The sequence below is a fragment of the Salarias fasciatus genome, chromosome 13, assembly GCF_902148845.1.
Source record: "Salarias fasciatus chromosome 13, fSalaFa1.1, whole genome shotgun sequence".
NCBI lineage: Eukaryota > Metazoa > Chordata > Actinopteri > Blenniiformes > Blenniidae > Salarias > Salarias fasciatus.
In genome coordinates, this window is record NC_043757.1 from 12,206,354 (window position 1) to 12,222,056 (window position 15,703).

General features: G+C 39.4%; 2 protein-coding genes across 3 annotated transcripts; both read right to left on the bottom strand.

Moving 5' to 3' along the window:
* Window positions 1-239: 239 nt before the first annotated feature.
* LOC115399715 (interferon-induced, double-stranded RNA-activated protein kinase-like) lies at window positions 240-7,734 on the bottom strand. Of its 2 annotated transcripts, XM_030107249.1 has the most exons (19): window positions 7,529-7,734; window positions 6,392-6,530; window positions 6,153-6,295; window positions 5,598-5,721; window positions 5,440-5,513; window positions 5,208-5,363; window positions 4,984-5,116; window positions 4,757-4,824; window positions 4,543-4,633; window positions 3,897-3,958; window positions 3,758-3,800; window positions 3,565-3,623; window positions 3,364-3,483; window positions 3,137-3,265; window positions 2,842-3,034; window positions 2,497-2,634; window positions 2,265-2,366; window positions 2,009-2,071; window positions 240-1,072 (listed from the first exon to the last, which is right to left on the bottom strand). In XM_030107249.1, exons 1-19 carry the CDS (start codon window positions 7,633-7,635, stop codon window positions 935-937), a joined length of 2,082 nt encoding a protein of 693 aa, XP_029963109.1. In that variant the 5' UTR covers window positions 7,636-7,734; the 3' UTR covers window positions 240-934. The 2 variants fall into 2 exon arrangements, with proteins under 2 accessions (XP_029963109.1, XP_029963111.1); XM_030107251.1 differs by lacking the exons at window positions 5,440-5,513; window positions 5,598-5,721.
* Window positions 7,735-9,986: 2,252 nt separating this feature from the next.
* Window positions 9,987-15,639, bottom strand: LOC115399761 (interferon-induced, double-stranded RNA-activated protein kinase-like). Its single transcript, XM_030107314.1, has 19 exons — window positions 15,295-15,639; window positions 14,711-14,837; window positions 14,440-14,588; window positions 14,232-14,355; window positions 14,072-14,145; window positions 13,843-13,965; window positions 13,606-13,723; window positions 13,254-13,321; window positions 13,087-13,174; window positions 12,891-12,922; window positions 12,756-12,798; window positions 12,593-12,672; window positions 12,354-12,473; window positions 12,107-12,235; window positions 11,805-12,021; window positions 11,308-11,445; window positions 11,098-11,196; window positions 10,792-10,854; window positions 9,987-10,614 (listed from the first exon to the last, which is right to left on the bottom strand). The coding sequence occupies exons 1-19, from the start codon at window positions 15,387-15,389 to the stop codon at window positions 10,492-10,494; spliced, it is 2,010 nt and encodes a 669-aa protein (XP_029963174.1). The 5' UTR covers window positions 15,390-15,639; the 3' UTR covers window positions 9,987-10,491.
* Window positions 15,640-15,703: the final 64 nt, after the last annotated feature.

Genomic DNA, 15,703 nt, shown 5'->3' on the forward strand with positions numbered 1-15,703 from the left:
CTGTGTTGTACTCCAGTTAACTCCCAAAATCCGAAGACATACACGTCAGGTTATAGGGTGATGTGGTGTCTCTGAATGTGTGTGTCTGCATGTGTTTGCCTGGTGGATCAGCAACCTGTATGAGGTTTTCATTCGTCATTTCTTAAAATCAAAATAGAGCAGTACGAAAGTGAACTTGTCTCTAGATCACCACGCTCCATTCTTGGCAGCATTAACCAGTCAGACCATCACTACTGAGCATCGTTCAAAACAAGAAGTCAATTTTATCATGAATATTTTTCAATGTGTTTTGATTCAACAGAAAGATTTTTTTCCCCCTTTTCAGGTTAAATGATACAATAGTTTGCCCAAACATCACAAACTGACAGTACTAAATGACCCCTCTTTCAATGTCTCACATTCATTAGTTTTGATATTGCAGCTGTAATGACACATACAGTACCTCCAGCATTGAAAGTAAACGAAACCCTGAAAAAACTGACATTACCAAAGACTTTATGCGCAAAAGGTGACATGACATGATACTGTTGATAACTTGTCTGATGATACCTCATGATTCTCGTTTTTTGTAGATACTCATGGTATGTCTTAATCGTCATTCTTATCATTCTTGCTCAGGTCTGGAATCGGTACTAAATACATTTCATTGCATGTTATACTGTGCATGACTGTACTTGTGACAAACAAAACTCTTGACACACGGAAGTAAAATGCAGAATTGACAGCTGATGAGCTGACCGACGGATGACAGATATGAATCAACAACGTAAAAGAACTGAAAATGTGAATTATTATCTCTTTTAAAATCCTCATAGTTTGATTTCATGTTTCATGACTCTCATCCCACAAGAAAGTAATCCTTACATGAAGTAACAGACATCAAAATGCTAAAGCATGACCCGGCTCCTTATCACCAGCTCTTTTTTTGCAACAATCACACAGTTGCATTGTCTTGACACATGATTCTTTCTGGGCCAAATAACTCATTCAGTTTTTCCAGCGACGATTTCAGATCGCTCGCTTTGGGCCGGTCCTCTGGCTTCTCACAGAGCAGCGAATAAATCATCGCACTCTGCAAAAAAAAATAGAACAACAAACACCAGCAGCAGCGTTTTAGAGGCTCCAGGTCAGTTCATCAGACATGGTCGACTAGGTAATGAATATATTTATCAAGTCACGTCTGCCGTGGCCTGCTGATGGCCGCGCACTGCAGCAAGTTGTACAAGAAGTGATTTCTTGTTGAAAAAGTAAAACAACTGGAATTTGTCCACTGATCTTGCATCACTGGCAGAATATGGTGCGCCCTGCGCGTATGGTCACGTAAAACCGCGGATCAATGCTGACAGTTGCGCAGAGTCAGTGGAGGGATGTCTTACATTATAGCGTTCTGTTCTACAGTTCGGCTGAATGTCGTTTAGATCTTGTATCATCGCGGACAGTGGGCGGATTGATCTCATCAAAAGGTGTTGTCGGTGTTTTTTACATGTGCCTCATATGCACAAGTAAAACAGTGTAACAGTCCAAGTGAATGTCACACATAATACTACGCAATCATCCAATTTCCTACGACGGCGTACCATCTCATATGATTTCAGAATGACTACGCCGCGATCTCGCACATTTACAACTCTCGCCACATATTGCAGATTGATCCTGGACTTTTCACCTATAACCCAACGCCAGAAAGTCCACCACAGTCTGCAGCTAAAAATGAAACATGTCTAAGTCTAGGAAAGGTCATTTTGGACAGTCTCAGAAAGCTTCGGAGTGTGACCCACTGATTTCACATGATTTCGTAAAGCCATGTACCAAATCCCGTGAAAAATTTTCAATTTTCCATTTAAATCCAGTTGAGTAATAACAGTATGTTATTAGAATTGTGTCCGTCTCTCTGTGAGAGGACTGTTGCTCGCTCAGACTTCATCCATAATCACTTACAGCATCTTGCTACACTTATGTTGGATAAAGTGGGATAGACCATGGATGAAATGAGTGGATAAATGTATACCTCCTCTCGGAATTTCGCAGAAAACTCCTTAGGTAACTTCTGATTTCTTACATCGTTCCAAATCTGTGATACAAACAGCAAAGAAAACACAGAAGAACAGGTGACCCTTTCTGGTGGAAACTATTTCAAAACATTAATGCACAAAGGAGTCAGTGAAACAAGTCAAAATACACAGAGGTTTCATCAAATCTGCTGCTTCCATTGATAAAAGGCAGTCGTCTTTGTAGCTGCTTTGGTGTTTGTATATAATCCTCACCTGTTTTCTTCCATTGCCAGCAGACAATTTCCAAAGGAGTTCCAAAAATATCAGACCCAAGGCAAACATGTCCACTTTCTGGTCGTAAGTGTTTTTTGTAAGCTACATGAAAATAATACAGCATGTTAGGTCTTTATGTTTAAATGTGCAATAATTTAAAAAAGCAGAAATTGTCAAATGATAATTGGAATAAAGTCATTAAATGTGGACATTTGGATGTCGACCACCTCACCTGTTCCGGGGCCATGTACAGCCGGGTTCCTGTTATGGTCCTCTTCATGATTTTGTCGTCGTCGGCGGCCTCAGCAGTGACCAAACCAAAGTCTCCAATCTTCACCTCTCCTCCTTGTCCAAACATGATATTAAGAGGCTAAGAAGAAGAGATATAATGCAAATAATGTAAAATAACAGATCAAGCCATGCTTAACACTTCAACCCAAAACTATGCAAGCTCTTTTTTCTGACATTTCCTTCTTACACACAGTTTAACATACAGTGGAGTTGACATAAAGAACATTTACAGCGAGAGGATGAATTGCCATGAAGAAAAAGTTATTTTAGATGAAGATATTTTCACCTTAAGGTCTCTGTGGATGAGGTTTTGGGAATGGATGTAGTCAACTCCATAGACAATTTGTCGAGCGACTGGCAGACTTTCCTCTCTTCTCTTGAAGTGTGACGTATTACTCTCGTTCATATTGTCGATCCAATCGCTGAGCGTCTTGTCATATAGTTCCATCTTGATATAGAGGTACTGTGGAGGTGAATCACTGCCAGGTCCAACATGGAAAAGGTGCATGTGAGACATCACAGGCTCTAATTTCAATAAATAAGGAGTGGACAATAACTATTTCTGAGAGAATAAAACGTACTCAGAATGGCTGGAGTTGTCCGCTGCCGTCCCATCGTTGTATTTTGAATCTTCCATCCAACAATCGCGATACAAAACAATGTTTCTGTGATAGAGATCTGATAACGCTTGCACCTCACGCAGAGCTTTTCTGATCAAACACATACAAAAAAGACAAAAAGAAAATCTCACAACAGTACAAAACTATTAGAAATACAGACCTGCTTGCACACTAAGTAGCACACTTACTTTTTAGCACGCACGATCTTTATGGCGCAGTATTTTCCCAGAAGCTTCTCTCTTGCTTTGTAAACCCGGCCAAAGCCTCCTTTACCAAGAGCCGTAATGTCATCAAAATCGGTTGTAAATCTACAGAAATCCAGAAAGTTGTTCAAGCGTTAGGGTGAAATTCAGCGTCTAGGGGGAATTCAGCTGAATGCTTCTGTGTACCTGGAGGAGGACGCCGTGTTACTTGCAGCGTTTTCGAAGCTTGGGTCTTTGGCAGAACTCTGAAAAGAATGAAATTTAGACATTAAAGAGTAATCCACAGCTTTTCAACATTTATACATTTTAAATTTTAATACAAAATATACATATAAGGGTAGGATTTTTTCCTTTTCTTTTCTTTTTTTAATTGCCACACCTGCTTTTCTTGTGAACTCTGTGAGGATGGCTCAGAAGACACTCTTAAAGGAAAACAGAGAATAAACAATACTGTGAGCTTCACTAACTATGTTATTACTATACTGATCAACACCCCCACCCAGCCAACAAAAACTTACTGTGCATTTAGTCCTGTGAACCTGGATAAAGCGTTATTTTCCGATTCTATTGATCTGGAGACCTAAAACACACACACAAGTATTAACTGTAAAAATATGACATGAAACTCAAATGATGTGTCCTGCTTGATTTCAGACTGCCTGGATTATGTCACAAAACTAACTTTTTTGTTACAGGTCTGAAAACGTGGGGCTGTCATATATTCAGAGACTCAGCGTTATGTTGAGTTCTGCACAGAGACTTTGGAAACACGAGGAAAATGTTCGGCCAAACATCGCTGCGCAAAGAATGATGACTGAATGATTAAACGGGGGGAAACGAAGCCAACTGCAGGTGCAGGATGAAATACAGTTAACAAGCTATTCAGAGGTTTTAAAACCAGAGCATGAGAGCAACAGCAGGTGGAGCCAAACTAGCAAGACAAGGGAAACGTGTGAAACCTACACTGTTTCACGAAAACAAACATGGGGTTGGGGGTGTCTTACATGCAGACCTATCAAAATCATGCTGCCATTACAAACAACAGTTTTTTTTTTGTTTTTTGTTTTTAAATGGCACAGCTACCCAGGCTTGCTCTTATATTATGAGGAACGCCATTATTTGAAAGTGATTTAAGTGTTAGTATTAAATAATAAGGGAACAAACCTGCGCATTGGAATGATTTGAAGGCTCTGCAAATATTATGGAGTCACTTGTGTTGCTTGACATGTTGTGCGACAAAGCCTCACTGGAATCCCTTAAGAAAAAAAAAAAACAACAACATAAAAGTTCAGCCTTAAGAGTACATAAAACTGATCATTTTTTGTTTTTCTTCAACTACAAGAATTAATGAACTTAATGATGCTGTTAAATGACGTACAGTGTGGTTGATGGTCCTGAAGATTCAGACGGTCCATCGTCTTCTGATTCGACTGACCTTAAAGACACCTAAAATGCACAGGGGTCATGCTCCACATCAGCAATGTCATTTAATTCAGCAACATTTTATGGAAAGAACTGTTGACACCACTGTTAATAAAAAGCTGAATCACAAATTATCAGTCACTTCTCATCTCATGACCTGACTCAGCAGAACCTGGGTCATACCTTACTGTCCCAGTCGGATTGTTCTTGAAGCGCTGACCAGGCCAGCCGAGCTGCTTTTTGTTGGGCCTCCTTTTTACTAGTACCTTCAGCCGCATCATATTCTTTATTGTTAATCTTTAATTTGAAGAAAAACCTGCATTATGGGGAGGCGGAAATGGTTTACATTTACTTCCACAGTAAACAGTGAGCCAGGAGATCCTGCAGGTCTATTCTGTCAAACTTACCGGAGGTTATGGGGCGGACCACTTCTCCCAACTTCAATATACGCACATTCAATTCCAGTTTTCTGACAGTAATGGTTGACAATTCCAATATAATTTATCTCTTTCTCTTTTAAGCCACTGTCTGAGGAGTTCAAGCTCAGGCTTCTTGTGCTGTTACTGTAACAAAGAAGCAAAATGTAACACCAGTGGAGTCGACTGAAGATTCTGTTGTCTGCTTTTGTGATTTACTCACCAGACATCAGAAAGCTTAGGTTGAAATTCTGCGTTATGCTGTCCTGACACGTGGTTGGAATTCTCTTCTGTAGTCTGGAAAATAGAAAAGGCACAATTCAGAGATCAACATCCTAGGGAGAAAAATTTAGCTGCATCATCAGGTCAGAGAAAACGTACCTCTGAAGACTGACTGCCATGTATCTCTTCATAAACCAGCCTAGCTGCAGCTTCCTTAGCTTGCCTACTTGTTTTCCCAGACGCCATTGGGTACTCCTTGTCACCAACCACAAACCTGCAGTAACTAAATTAAAAAAGGGCTTCAATTCATATTCTGGAAAAAGCACATTTCCATGTCCTTTGCAGCCATCTAACTACATAAAAGAACACCACAACATCAACAGCAGTAGGAGAAAACTACGGTGCAAAATAGCAAAAGGAAATGTTGATTGCAGTTCTAGATGCTTAAGATACTTGTTTCCAATAATGATAATGCAAAATGTAATTGCATGTTTCATGGTTTCTGATGGCACGTTGTCCTGTATTTTAATTAGGGATGATGTCTAATTGCTCTCACAGACATGTTCCTATATGGGAGATGATACTGCACAAAGTGTGCATACAGGCTGACAACTATGTGGTGTAGGATTTCACAAACTACAAAATAAATGTAAAAGCATCGAACACACACACAGAGATCACATGATGTAAAATCTGGTTGGTCACTGGTCTTACTAAGTTGTCCCATGGCGCTCTGGTCTGGTGGTTTCTTCAGGCCTTATATTCACCCCGTTAATCTGGCCGTACTGGTTGAGACAGCAGATGTAGTTCAAACTATCCCGATGACCCGGTGCAGAAGCTGCTGTTGCATTTTGGTCCTGTTGAGAAAATGATAATAAGTACAGGTCAGAGGAGACATACAGTAAGTCAAGGATTCCTATTTTATTTCAGGCAGAGGGGAGCAATATTCTTACAGAGTCAACAGAGTCCTGATCGTCACCCTTTGACAGGCGCTTCCAGGCCTTTTCAGCTGCGTCTTGTTTGGCTTCCATCTTTGTTTTCCCCTCACCTACAGGATAAGTTTTACCATCGAGGGTTACCCTCCATCTAAACCTGAAAAATATTTATCAGAGAAAAAATGGGTTTACTTAAGTAGTCATACTAGAAATGTGCCAGGGTGGAAAACAAAACAGCTCGTCCTCACAACAAGGTCCAAGTTTTAATCCCAGCAGATTTAATCTGTGTGGAGATTGCATGTTATCCCTGTGTCTGATGAAGTTTTGATGGTATTCCAGTTCTGCTTCATTCCACAATTCAAAACCCCTGTTAGGTTATGTAGCAGGAATGTAATGGGTTCAAGTCCTGGGCTTCAAGGGTTTGCATGAATTTGCATGTTCTTCCTCTGCAATATGCTCGGGTTTTCTTGATGCCTTCTCTCAGAAAACATGCATGAAGGAAATTACTTAATTTTGAACAGACTCTGTTACAGGTTTAGCATCTTATACAAAATGCACAAACAAATGGTAACACATTTATTTAGTGTAAAAAATGGTTTATTCTTTTTGGTGACCCGAGACAGAAGAACCTGCTCTGAGATTTTGACCACCGGAAAATATTTGCTTCCTGGTTGGTTCCACCCACTTAAATAAAAAAACGTCACAGGTAGAAAACATGGAGGGTTTGGCTTTATTGATTAAAATGCGCCATACCTCTGCCATCCTCTGGGAGGCAATAATGAAAGTTATGATCAATGATATTCTGACATAAAGCTGTTTCAGCTGAGCTCTGATGGCAGACTCACACTTCAACACACACACATGTGAAAATTCCCTCTACAAACAGGTCTGATCTGGTCAGTATTCCCTTTTTCTGGAATATGGTGTAATGACACCAGAGATCAATAGTGCCAATCTGTTTTTTATACATTAAAAAAATCTGCTGTGTTATTCACATGAGCATAAATCCTTCATAAAACAAATAAACACTACAGATTATAAATCCAGGCGCCTCCTTCATGTCACTGTGTTATCACGGAGACTCTCAGATTCAAACACGTCGCAGGAGGAGGACAGTATGGAAACAGAACCGCAACAACAAAGCATTGAACTCACGTTTTATTGTGATCGGGTCCATCGGAGCCAAGATACTCGATCTGCAGCGGGACACGGTGCTTTTGTGCATATTGGTTCAGTTCACCCACGTAGTTTTCGCTCGCCATATTAATTCTAAATGACTCAGCAGCTTGCGATCACCCACCAGAAGTTTCTATGGGGGTGCGTCTTCTTCTCCCATCCCGCCCCTCTCTCCTCTCTGAGTCAGACTCCACTCACAGCTCGGATAAAACCGAATTAAGTTTCGATTCATGGATCTCTGGTACGTGTCGAATGAAAGTAATCGAAACTGAAACTGTCAGCTGAGCTGAACTACAAACAGACATTCTAAGGCATCAATAGTAGAATTGTGATAGAGTGATATTCTCTGCCGCAGACCACAAACACACCCAAGTACACTTAACCTGATCTATATGTGGATCAAATGTGAAAGCAATACTCACAATAATAAGAGAAGTCACAGAAGTTTGAAAGCACAAAACTGTGGATTCATCAAATTCATCATGATATAATGAAATTTATTTTCTTTCCCTGAATAAAATCATGGACTATCCACCCGCTGGATGGCACTGAGGTGTCATCAGCTGATCTGCCCTGCTGAGGGTGATTATTACCAACTTCTATTTTCAAAGTCTTACCAGTTTGACTTGCTGAAGCTCATTCATCTATGATGGAAGTGGCAGAAGCGTGGCCTCTTCTGGAATATTTAGATTCCTCAACATCTCCCTGGCACTTCATATTTGTCCATCCATCTTCAACATTATATTATCAGTCAATCGCTTTGTGTTTATTGTTGTATATTTCTATTCCATTTATATGATTAAACTGCTTTTGTGCCTTGCGACTGCATATTTGAAAGGTCTCTTCAGTTTAACCTCTTGAGTAAGCTATAAACAATGTCAAACCACAGCCTTGGAGAAGATCTGGTCAGAGGATTAACAGACAGTTCACCTATTGTTCGAACTGCCTTATATGGTGTGAAGCTGTGCCAGTATTTCAACTTGTGGAGTGGCCTGTCATGATAAGCCGTTATCAATGCCACAGTGATATAGGAAGAAGGTTTAGGTTTGATAACTGTCTGCTCCGGTCGTAAAATCTAAGCAGTCCTCCCTAATTATGCAAAAAAAGGCTTCAGATCTCGCAGGGCTGTGGTCCAGAAAGTTTTGTATGTTGATTTTATTGCATTAGACTTTTTCCTGTCTGATCATCTTCTTCAAATGAATAAAGCACTTGTGCTGAGACTAGTGTTTTCAAGCATGCTTTTTTCATTTCAAATTCAGTCTCAACATTATATTGCCCATTTCATAATGTGCTTTATCTGCTTTATCGCACATAATCACACACTCACATCGAGAGAGTTGGCTGTAAGAGGAAACAGGTAAACTCATGCTCACACAGGGAGAACATGCCACTCAGAAGCACCAAGTCTGAACCTGAACCTGGGATAATCCCACATCAGTGTGGAGCAGCTCCTGACGTGCAAAACTGAATATGAATATAATAAAACTAAATGAATGTAAAAATTTTCACATATATTTTTAAGTTGAAGCCAAGTCACCGTTGTCCATAGCATGAGATCGGCATTACATTCTTTCATAGGTTGTTTGAAAATGAGACATTTCCTCTCATGGCCTGATGATGAAAAGCCTATAATGGTAGAAATCAGATTTATGAAACTGGGAGATGAAATTGTTATACATCTGGAACGTGATTACAAACTCCGTGTATAATTATAACTTCAAATCATGTTTATTACACTCATGTTTCAGAACATATCCTGCAGGCTGCCAGGTGGCGGTGGTGGCTGCTGCTGGAAAATGTTTAGTCACATAGTGAGCGAATTCAAAACAACTTGTAATGACTTGCAGGGAGAAACAAAACCTATTAAATTAAATAAATTAAAAAAGAGACCCCAGGACAGGCCAACTTTGTCCCAGACAGGAAGACTGGATTAAATACTGACATGTGTTCTGCTTTTCTTTGTGGCAATTTTTTCAAAATCCTCGCATAGAGTGGTGATTTAACCAACAGACACACCTCTGGGATTTAAAAAGAATTTATTTAAAAATCAAACCGTTTAGACTGTTTTCATGCTTACGCACAAATGTAAATTTTAAGCGTGACAGTACAAACAAAGACTGTAAAAAAAGAAAAAAAAATATATAGAGAGAGATAGAAGACACTATATGTTTTATTTGACTGGGTGGTTTTTGCAAGTGTGAAAAGAAAAGTTTCATTGTGACAACAATTTTCCAGACATATTTAGCCCACCATATAATAGAACAGGGGTGTCAAACAGATTTTAGTTCAGATGCCACATACAACCTAATTCCACCTTGATAGGGTCGGATCAGTGGCATATATAATAAAATACAGTAGTACCATTATACATTTATTTTTTTCAAGCTTTTCTTTGTTGTGGTGCACAGTATACATGATGACAATGTCTATATTTTTATTTTGCAAAAACCAAACAAATGCTGCCGAAATGACTACAATCATGTTAGTTCAGACTCATCCTCACAGTGTAGCTTTGAGTCTAACGCTTACAATGATCTCAGAGTTTCAATGTTGCATTTTGTCAAGAAATAAAAAAAAAAAAAAAAAAAAAGAAGTCAATGTGTTCTCTTGAACTTTTTACTATTTACTTGGTGGTAAAACTTGGTGGACTGTAACGGGCTGCTTTTGGCCCACAGGCCTTATGTTTGACACCCCTGCTATAGAAGAACCCATTCAGACAACCAGAGCATGAGCATTTGTTAAATGTGAATAATGTAATTCATGATGCATTCACTGCTTGTTAATGATGTGAAGTTTGTTCTTCCTGTAAAGTCCTGCATAACAAACAACTGTTCACCAACACAGTTGGTTAAAAAGTACTCTCTTCTCAGCATTCAACAACTTCTCGATGTAGAAGTCATGAAGTCATAAATGATCAAATTGTAAAGACTTTTTTGTCATGATCAACAAGTTCTCTGTTCACGAGCTTCACTTGCTTGTATGAACTTCTCCAAGTCCGCCTTGAGCTGACTGGCTTCTGGCCGTTCTTCTGGATTCACACGCAGCAGTGACTTTATAACGAGGGTCTGCGAAAGAAAACACGAAAAAGTGGAACCGACAATATAATCTAGTCTTAACTGTTACACCACTTCAGTTCACTCAGCCTCATCCATCATTCCATGAACGTTTGTCATCTAGTGGAAAACAGTGTTTCAAGGGTGAATAAAAAACAAAAAAACACAACAAAAACAATGTTAATGTACCTCTTGTCCAAAGTGTTGACAGAATTCTTTGGGTAGGTTTTGGTTTCTGACATCACCCCATATCTGGAAATATTGACGTTTCAGACAGAAAGAAAAAAATCAGTCTTAATGGTGCCATTCAATTTAAATGTTGCTTGGCGTTATAATAAAAATGAGAGTACTTTCAGACTGAAAAAACACTTGGAAAGCAATGGTAACCAAATTTAAAACAGGCATTATGATTTCCAGTTTTTAGTTGCAGCTTCAAAAGTATTGGAATGCACCTAATGTGGATACAGCATTTTACAATATCTCCAAACAACTCACCAGCACTCTTTCATGGCCAGATATGTTCCAAAGCATTTCGAAATATATCAACCCCAGAGCAAATATGTCCACTTTTCGGTCATATGTTTTCTTCTCTTTCTGTTATGATAAAATACCATTATATCAACAGACGACTTCACAAGTTAAGATTACTGTAATATTTATTGATGCAGGAGAATCTGAAGTTCTTGGTGATTTGGCTTATCTCACCTGCTCGGGGGCCATGTAAGACGGCGTTCCCCTGGACATCGATCTTTCCACCAAGTTGTCACTGTCGTAACTCTCAGCAACCAGTCCAAAGTCTCCGATCTTCATTTTTCCATCTTGTCCCAACATGATGTTGGCAGGCTAATCAGACAAAAAAAGAAAGTAAAGATGTTGTATCTTGACTTGACTGGTGAGCCATAGAAGAAATTCTGTTGCACTGTGGGAATCTTTAGCTGAAAGGTAGACAAAAGGAAGAACCTACAGCGAGTAGGGAGGACGGCAGATCGCTTTATAGACAGACAACAAGCAAACATTGACAAGGATCAACTGCAAAAAAGCACACAAGCTTTCTTCTCTAACCTCTAAGGACACTGCTGCCACAGACACTTCTTGTTTTTTTAAAGGTATTTGAAGATATTTCACCAACCCTGGACATCTCTTTGTCTTATTCCTGACCTCTGCAAAGTGATACAGAAGCTTCCAGTTGCTCTCCGTCTCACCTTCAGGTCTCTGTGGAAGAGCATTTTCGAGTGAATGTACTCGACTCCGCTGACAATCTGCAGAGCAAATGTCAGACTGTCATTCCTCCTCCTGGAGTCTCGCAGAGATTTCTTCACGTTCTGAGTGTTCTTCTCATCTATCCACACTCTGAGCGTTCTGGCATCACACAACTCCATCTTAATATAGAGGTATTTCCCAGAGTATTCGCTGGAAGACCTAAAAAGGAAGAAAAAAAAAAGGTAAACAGTGATGTACTTTATGTTTTTTATAAACAAATCTAAAAGAAGTAGCCGAGACTTACTGTGAAGAACTAAAACTTCCTGATGAACTCTCCCACTGGTAATCACAATCCTCCAACCAGCAGGTGTAGTATCGGACGATATTGGGGTGTTGGAGGTCTGACAAAGCCCCCACCTCCCGCAGAGCTTCTCTGATCCCCAGGAGAACACAAGAGAGATGGAGTAAAGCCAAATGTTTAACTTATCTTGTATCACTTTTCTTTACCCTATACAGAGGTCACATGAAATGAGACACTACTTCTGACTTACTCTTTGCAACGAACAATCTTTATAGCGTAATACTTGTCCAGAAGTTTCTGCTTCGCCTTGAAAACATTACCAAAAGCTCCGTGACCGAGATGCTCGATTGAGTCAAATTCAGATATGAACCTGCGACATTGTGATCAAAAAAATGGAAATGATTTCGTTTTACTATATATCTGTGTAAAAAAACAAAAACAAAAAAAAAACATGCATAATGTTGTCATTCCTGTCTTGATTCTCCAGACCTTGAGGCTCCTGAATTTGTTGATGATTTCTCTCGATCAATGTTTTCATCATTGTCACGTTTGAAATTGGGCATTATATCCTGGGGGAAAACAATAATACATGTAAAAGAATAAACAAGCATCAACAGCACAAACTAACATGATCAATCCCATCATACTTTACCTCCTTACTGGCCTTGGCAACATTTTGAAAATTTGCTGCAAGCCTAGAAAAAAAAAAGGAAACATGATAATTCAGCAATAACTGATAATTGTCTGATTTAATTCTATTCAAAATGGCCCTTTGGAGATGGCTTACTTGATTTTGGGCTTCACAATAGGGCTTTGATCCTGTGCAAAGGAGAGTTAAAAAAAAAAAAAACAAGGGCAGTTGAAAAAACTAAGATAATCATGAAGTGTGTGTGTCTGTGTGTGTGTGTGTGTGTGTGTGTGTGTGTGTGTGTGTGTGTGTGTGTGTGTGTGTGTGTGTGTGTGTGTGTTATTAATTAATAAACCTGTTCCTTGGGAGGTTTTGATGAATTGGTGAAAGCAGCTGAGCCAGACGGAGTCGCTGGCAGGCTTGATTTTGCACAGCCAGAGTCCCTGGGAGAAAGACAATGAAACACATGAGCAGAGGCTTCTCAGCATTAAAGTTCATGATGTGTTAGAGTAACTGCCTCACTGCGTCCTCGCTGGTGTGGCCAGCTTGAGAGCTGCAACATCATCGCACAATGCTGACATGGAGGTACCCTGAATGAACAGAGGAAGACGCTTGATTGCAAACTGTGGGTGAAAACCGTGATTTATAACGACTGATGCTCTTTAAAACAACAACATGAACGCTTGTTAACATTTTACTAACAGCTTATTTAAGTTAACCAGGTAAACAACTATTACTGTGTCGCTGATCACCAGAGAAATTTGTGGTAATTTGCCATGATGTCCTCCTTTCATGTAAGCTACAGCCTAATCAATACATTGAAATAAAGCTGGGTATGTTAATCTTACAGGATAAAGTAGGATTTCTTTGATACCTTGCTGTCCTCCAGAGCTGCCCAGGCCAGCTGAGCTGCATGCTGTTTGGCCTCCTTGATACTTTTACCTTCACCCACAGGATACTCCTTGTCTTTTATCTTTAACTTGTAGTAAAATCTGCATTAGGCAGAGGGAAAACACTTGGGTCACTTAACGTTAACTTATCCTCAGAGGAGTTTGTCATCAGACAGTCCTGATTTGAGTTGCTCGGGTTACTGAGGTTCAGTCTTACTCACTTTGGAGCATGGGCCTGACCACATCGCCTGTCTTCAGTAAAAACATGGAAGCAACCTGCTTTCTTGCAGTAATCGTCTATAAGTCCAATAAAATTAGTTGCAGTTAAGCTTTTTCTTCGACCACTGCAAAAAAAAAATAAATAAATAAATAAAATAAACAGTGAAATAAGTAATAATCTAAACACTGGTTTTCTCAGGATTTGCAAAAGTAAAAGTGATTACGACTCACCCAGTGTCTGGCACAGGCTGATTTAAGTCTTGTTTCGGCTGATCTACCGTCCCACTGATATTTCCATCTCCACTCTCAAAAACAAACAAAACAATTTTAATACCATCAATGTCCTATATTACTATATCTCATGCTGTGAGTGTAAACTTGTGTGTCTCACCTCTGTCGTTTTACTACCACATATCTCATTGTAGACCTGTTTCGCTGCTTCCTCCTTTGCCTCTTTCTTTGTTTTCCCATACGCGCCCAGATATTCCTTACCGTCGACCACAAAGTAGCACCATCTAAAGTCATGAATACATGGGTTCTTTTATTGAAATTTCAACCCTACAACTACAAAGAAACAAAAATTCAGCATGGACACTCACTGTGTAGTCAGGTTTGGCCCACTTTTGGGGATCTCCACAGGTTTATAAGTCAGACTTTCCTTCATACAGTATTCATTAAGCCAGCACATATAGTTGTTGTGAACGACTGGAAGAACGGCTGAAGTAGAGGCTTCTGACACAATTTCAGTCTGTCCACAAAAACAATGCAAACATCACAAAAACACATCAATAACACAAATGTGAAGATGCAGCTCAATGCACAAAAAAAGAAAGAAAGAAAGAAAGAAAGAAATCAGCCTTCTGATCTTACAGTATTCATGTGTTCCCCCTTCAAGCTGATCAGGGCATTTTCAGCTGCTTTTTGTTTGGCCTCCTTCTTGTTCCTGCCCACTCCTTCAGGATACTCCTTGTCCTTCAAGACAGCTTTTAAAGTGAATCTGGAAAGTGGAAACAAAAACAATTGTTGGATAGTTATGGAAATAAATCCACAGTGTTTTTTTGACTGTGCATAATATTTGACTCTTCACCTAAAAAAACTGAAATGCTAATAAGTAGATATTGAGTGACATACAGTACTCTATGAGAATCTTTGTGTGTAAAATTTCACATCGTTGCAACCACATATAGTATACAGTATATATATATAATTTGAACATTTGTGAACATAATGCATATAATACAGCTGCTTTTATGGCAAAAAACAAAGGATTTGTTTAAGATGCAGGCGCAGAAACATCACATGCACTGAATGGCCTAAATCTGATGACTGTTTTCTGAATTTCAAATGTTAGATCTCTGGGAGCTAATGTTAAAAAAGAGAAGAAATTAATTATTAAAAATGCATAAGTCCTCAGGTGTTTATTTCGGAGGCAGATCATCATTGGTTCAACTCACGTCGTTCCAGGGCATCCCACCTCCTCGAAGCGCAGCACCCAGCCCTGCTTGTCCGCGAATTCTTTCAGTTCACCTACATAGTTTCTCGAAGTCATTGTGGTTTCCTCAAAAGGTGTTATGCCTACTCAGATAAACTCCTCACAATATGCGACTCATGAATAAATCCATCTTTTCCGTCTTCTGTCGGAACTCCTCTTCTACGTCTGCGTAAGTTTCGTTTTCTCCAGAAACGTCAGCGGTCAGTGTAGGAGCTTTTTTTTTTTTTTTTTTTTTAAATAAACACAATCTCTCTCATAACCTCTACCTGTATCTACTGTCATTAATATAGACACCTTTTAGAGTTTTTGATTAGGCTCAATGACACATTAATAACACTTTAGTGACACATTAAAGAGGACACGATGAACTA